We start from the raw sequence: 5,408 nt of genomic DNA on the forward strand, positions 1-5,408 counted from the left end.
CGTCTCGTTTTCGTCACGTGATAAAGGTTCGTTGACCACGATATTTAGTCATAATTTTCGTTGACGAAAGCAACACTACTGGGAACTGCCCAGTGTTTGTGTTTCCACCAAAACGTTCCCAGCACTTATTATTCCCAGCAACTGAAGCCTAAGAACTGTCCCTTGCACGAGTTGTGGTGTGCATTTCCACAGAAGGTTTGCAGCCTGGCGAAGATTGAACATATTAGCGGTCAGCAGCAGGGTTGTAAGAATGTCACATGTAGAATGTTTGCTATGGTTAACACATCCCAGTGATGGAGGACACTTTATTTTTCCACTCACTGAGTATGCTGCATGCACTACAGTAAAAAGAATAGGGATTGTTAACTTTGAGTAATGTTTTACTTCAACTGAAGTCGTGCTTTCCTCCATGGCCTCCGGCCTGTGTGGAGGAGCTGATCTCCACCCGCAGGTCAAATACCAGGAGATGTCACTCCACAAACCCCCAAAACTATATTTTCCTCCTCCACTGATCTCACTCACTGGTCTCTTCATGTAGGCATACTGATAAAATGCTCCTTACAAACTGAGAAACGGAGTCGGTTGCATCAGTGCGCCCAAATCATTTTGTAAATTGGCACTCTGATTTTTACTCACATATGCAAGTGACATGCTTACACCGCATATTTAACCAATCACCTATGTTCTGCACTGCGGCACCCCCCGTGGATGGTTCCTTAACCTTCACAAAGTACCCCCCCAACTAAATTTAGAATTTTGATTGTATTTTATATTTGGGTTTTCTTTTTCGTTTTTATTTATTTCACATCTATTACTTTTGTGCTTGCTGTCTGTGTTCCAGGGCTGACCTGGAGGGAGTGCATGGCTCAGTGTCCTCAAGGAGTAGTCCCAGCCTGTCACAATGCTGAGGACACCGTCACGATCTCTGGTCCTAAGGTCAAGCATTTTGTCAGACGTTCTCTTTTATAACCCTTTTAACACAAAGAGCCTGAATTTTACACAATGTGACAACACTGAATCTATTCTGTATCTCAGAATTTTTGTTTAGTTACATAGGCTGTTTCTGAAGTTTGTTATATGGCGCGTTGTTTCCCTAGAATTCCCTCATTTTGGTATTTTCCTTCTGTCTTAGTCCCGTCCTTGTAAGATGTGAGGAAAACGTGAAGAGAGAGAACTCAAGGAAACACATTATTAATGACATGCCGTCCTTTCCTCCTATCCTTCATTTGAAGTGGCCAATCACCAACTGATTTTTGATAAAAGGGTACGTCAGTACAGACTTCAACAATGGATGGTTTGTGTATCCTCGTCTATGGCTCCTCCAGCAGTCTCCTTGCTCCTCAGAGCAGAAATAAGAAATTCAGAACGTCCTCAGAATGACAAGGAAGAGGCGTATACAGTATGAGACATGAGAAATTGCAAAGTTAGGAACATGTTTTTTATAATTTGCATAAGACTTCATACACTACAGTGGTTTTGTTGACTACAGGTAGGGATGCATGATAGTGAAAAATTTTGCACATAGAAAATCAAGTTGGTCAGCAAACTTGCAATACCTTCACTTTTAGATTGAAATGGTAAGTTTTTCTGGCAGATAACAGCAGGAAGAGGAGAACAAAGAAGAATATAGTAGCTTGCCAAGAGCTACAGCAGACTTGCATAGCACTACAACATCAAAAAGGATGCTTAGAACTAAACGGTGTCAGTTTGTACAACATAGTAGCATCTCAGCTGTCTAATGTAGGCATGATGACAACTGACTATTAGCCATCTAGGGTCCCAGGTCCAGGGTGCTGTGTCTTTACAGTTGTGCTGTGTTTGTTTCATCAGGAAGCAGTCAGTAAATTTGTGTCCGAACTAAAAGAGCAAGGAGTATTTGCAAAAGAAGTACGCAGTGCTGGTGTTGCATTCCATTCCTACTACATGGCCTCCATTGCTCCAACCCTGCTGGCTGCTCTGAAAAAGGTACTTGGCTTTGCTGTGTTTCACCAGTATGCAACAGTTCAGCTGTAACCCCTGCTTCTACAGTGACAGCCACTGGGTAGACTGGAAAACCTATTCACACTACCATCTGGTGTAGTAATGTATGTTACTGCCTTATACACTGTAATTTGATAGTAATAAGGCTTTAAATGTATTTGTGACCTGATGAAAGTTTTGGCTGCTTTAGATCCAGAATGTTTCTCTTTCTTCACTGCTTTGTTGTTCTACTAGGTTGCTAGGCTATTATGGATATTTGCCATGTAAATAGTATGAAATGTCATTTGTGTGTAGGTGATCAAGGAGCCGCGGCAGCGTTCTTTCCGCTGGGTGAGCACCAGCATCCCTCAGTCTGAGTGGGAGTCTCCTCTGGCTCTGTACAGCTCAGCTGAATATCACGTCAACAACCTGGTGAGCCCTGTGCTTTTCCAGGAGGGCCTCAGTCTGATTCCTGAAAATGCTGTGGTGCTGGAGATAGCCCCTCATGCTCTGCTGCAGGTATGCTCAGCATGTTAGTGATAGACTGCAAACAGCAACACCTCTGAAAAGCATCTGTTTGAGCACTTTCTCTCCTCACATTAGCACATGTCTGCTTTCAAATTTGGCTTCTTCAATTTTTCAGGTGTCAAATGACACAACATGGGCGGTGTGTGCTTTGATCCTCTGGATCCGGTCAGTCTATAGTGAGCCCGGATCCAGATGAGGATCTTGCTGTTAAACTTTTTCATTGTGTCTTCATGTAAATGACTGTTCTTCTTCACCATCAGATTTTTGTCAGTCACATGATAGGTCATCAACACGCACACACTAAGTCTGTGTGAATTCTCCAGGCAATGACTTTGCACATGGGCTCGGACATTACACTGACTTTATATTAGGGAGCTGGCAGAGTAAAGTCTGTGTAACATCTGGGAAAACTGGTTCAGACATTTGTGTTCTCACATATAGCTTCTTTTGGTAATGTCTGGATAAGTTCAGTGTTGCAGGGCATGCCTGAAAAGGGCCTAAATCCCTCCAAGGAATCATGCTCAAAGTAAAACTAGGGCTAGTTACACTTCTACCTCAGAGTAGGATTTATTTATGAAGTTTCTTACAACAACTCTCAGCTAGGAGAACATCACCCCAAATAGACATGAACTTGCTGAAATACAACATTATAGAACATAATTGAACACATCCCTGGGCAGTATCACAAAAATGTTAAGTCCTGTCCATTTCATATGTTTTTGTTTTTAGCCAAAGCCTGAGAGGAATGAAGCCAATTCATTTGAAAAGCAGAAACTATTATGAAAAGGTCCACATTTAAGCACTGACCACAGCAACAGCCCAGAGCAGTCAGCCAGCATTTTCAACTTCAGCCTTCGTTAAACCCCTGAGCTTAGTGGCAGCTATTTGAGCTCATTCTGCATGGCCTTGGGCTGCCGTGAAAGAAAATTCCCATGGATTTTGGGAGCCACCGTTATACACTTCAACATTTGAATACCTGTTTTCTGTGCAGGCCATCCTGAAGCGTAGCCTGAAGCACACATGCTCCATCATCCCCTTGATGAAGAGAGACCATACCAACAACCTCGAGTTCTTCCTCTCAAACATTGGCAAAATCTACATGAATGGGTCAGTAAATGCCTCTCTGCATTTAGTGACATTTGTGTAGTATGGGGGATGTGTCGCTCTCAATTTTGAGCACTACTGGGTGCAGCTTCTTATTGCTAATTTTAGAATACTTTGTCATGTTCCTTTTTAGCATTGACATAGATAGTAATGGTCTCTGCCCAGCTGTGAAGTACCCTGTTCCGGTCGGTACCCCTCAGATCTCCCCTTTGGTGCAGTGGGACCATGCCCAGACCTGGGATGTACCCAAAGCTGAGAATTTTATCTCTGGCTCAGGAGGATCTAATTCTGTCATTGTCTATAACATTGGTAAGAAATGCATATCTGGATTAAAAAGCAATTCTGCATTGACTCTTTTTTTGTGATATTAAGGAAAGAGTTGGGCACTTTTTTTTTAATTGACCTCCTGTTGCCTTTAATGTACAACAGACATAAACCCAGATTCTGCAGACTATTACTTGACTGGACACTGTATTGACGGGCGAGTCCTCTACCCAGCGACGGGTTACCTGGTGCTTGCTTGGCGTACCTTGGTGAGAAGTTTGGGGGTTGTCATGGAAAACGCCCCTGTAATCTTTGAAGATGTCACCATCCATAAAGCCACCATCCTCCCAAAGACCGGTGAGAATAGAGCAGCACGGGTGTGAGCACAGGGGCTGAGGGGCTTCAGAGCTTTGATGGTTTTGATCTTTGATGGTCATATACCAATGAGCAGTTTAACTTTATGTTCAGTGTTCATCTTTTTTATTTTGCCTCTGTCTTGTCTCTTCACCTTTTCATTGCTCTCAGGCTCTGTCCAGTTGGAGGTGCATCTCATGCCTGCCACCAAGAAGTTTGAGGTTTCAGAGAATGGAAACCTGACTGTCAGTGGTAGGTAGTTTTTGTACATAATGTGCTGACAGTGCCAACAAACAAAGGCTGTTTCTGAACATTTTGGCGCCAGGCCAGCCAGATACACTTGTCAAGGAAAGTCTTTTTCTTCAACATATATTTTGAAAAGCAAAAGAATATAAAAAAAGGATAAGGGAATAAAAACTAAAAATCCACACATTTGCTGATTCTGTCAGGATCGGTGCTGGACAGGTTTCTCAGGAAGTTTAATAAGTTACTCTTTACTATATTACTCCTTAAAGTAATAGTTATCCATCCATCCATTTTCCTCCGCTTATCCGGAACCAGGTCACGGGGGTAGCAGTCTAAGCAAAGATGCCCAGACTTCCCTTTCTCCAGACACTTCCTCCAGCTCCTCCGGGGAAATGCCGAGGCGGTCCCAGGCCAGCTGAGAGACATAGTCCCTCCAGCGTGTCCTGGGTCTTCCCCGGGGCCTCCTCCCGGTGGGACATGCCTGCCTCCCTAGGAGGGCCCCCAGGAGGCATCCGAAACAGATGCCCGAGCCACCTCAGCTGGCTCCTCTCGATGTGTAGAAGCAACGGTTCTACTCTGAGCTCCTCCCGGGTGACCGAGCTCCTCACCCTATCTCTAAGGGTGCGCCCGGCCACCCTGTGGAGGAAGCTCATTTCGGCCGCTCCGATTCGGGATCTTGCCCTTTTGGTCATGACCCAAAGCTCCTGACCATAGGTGAGAGTCGGAACGTAGATTGACCAGTAAATCGAGAGCTTTGCCTTACAGCTCAGCTCCTTCTTCACCATGACGGACCGGTACATCGACCGCATTACTGCAGAAGCTGCACCGATCCGCCTGTCAATCTCCCATTCCATCCTTCCCTCACTCGTGAACAAGACCCCAAGATACTTGAACTCCTCCACTTGAGGCAGGAACTCTCCACCAACCTGAAGGGAACAAGCCACCCTTTTCCG

The 5,408-nt window shown here is 44.6% G+C and overlaps 1 protein-coding gene across 4 annotated transcripts in view; it reads left to right on the forward strand.

Moving 5' to 3' along the window:
• Window positions 1-5,408, forward strand: part of fasn (fatty acid synthase) — an 84,283-nt gene that overhangs the window by 30,351 nt on the left and 48,524 nt on the right. For all 4 annotated transcript variants that reach the window (XM_020608886.1, XM_020608884.1, XM_020608885.1 and 1 more), the window contains 7 exons: window positions 842-936; window positions 1,831-1,965; window positions 2,275-2,478; window positions 3,479-3,594; window positions 3,725-3,900; window positions 4,021-4,212; window positions 4,381-4,461. In XM_020608886.1, coding sequence (XP_020464542.1) covers window positions 842-936; window positions 1,831-1,965; window positions 2,275-2,478; window positions 3,479-3,594; window positions 3,725-3,900; window positions 4,021-4,212; window positions 4,381-4,461 — 999 coding nt within the window. The remainder of the gene's footprint in view (window positions 1-841; window positions 937-1,830; window positions 1,966-2,274; window positions 2,479-3,478; window positions 3,595-3,724; window positions 3,901-4,020; window positions 4,213-4,380; window positions 4,462-5,408) is intronic.

This window comes from Monopterus albus, unplaced genomic scaffold (genome assembly GCF_001952655.1).
Source record: "Monopterus albus unplaced genomic scaffold, M_albus_1.0 scaffold96.1, whole genome shotgun sequence".
In the NCBI taxonomy this organism is placed as follows: domain Eukaryota; kingdom Metazoa; phylum Chordata; class Actinopteri; order Synbranchiformes; family Synbranchidae; genus Monopterus; species Monopterus albus.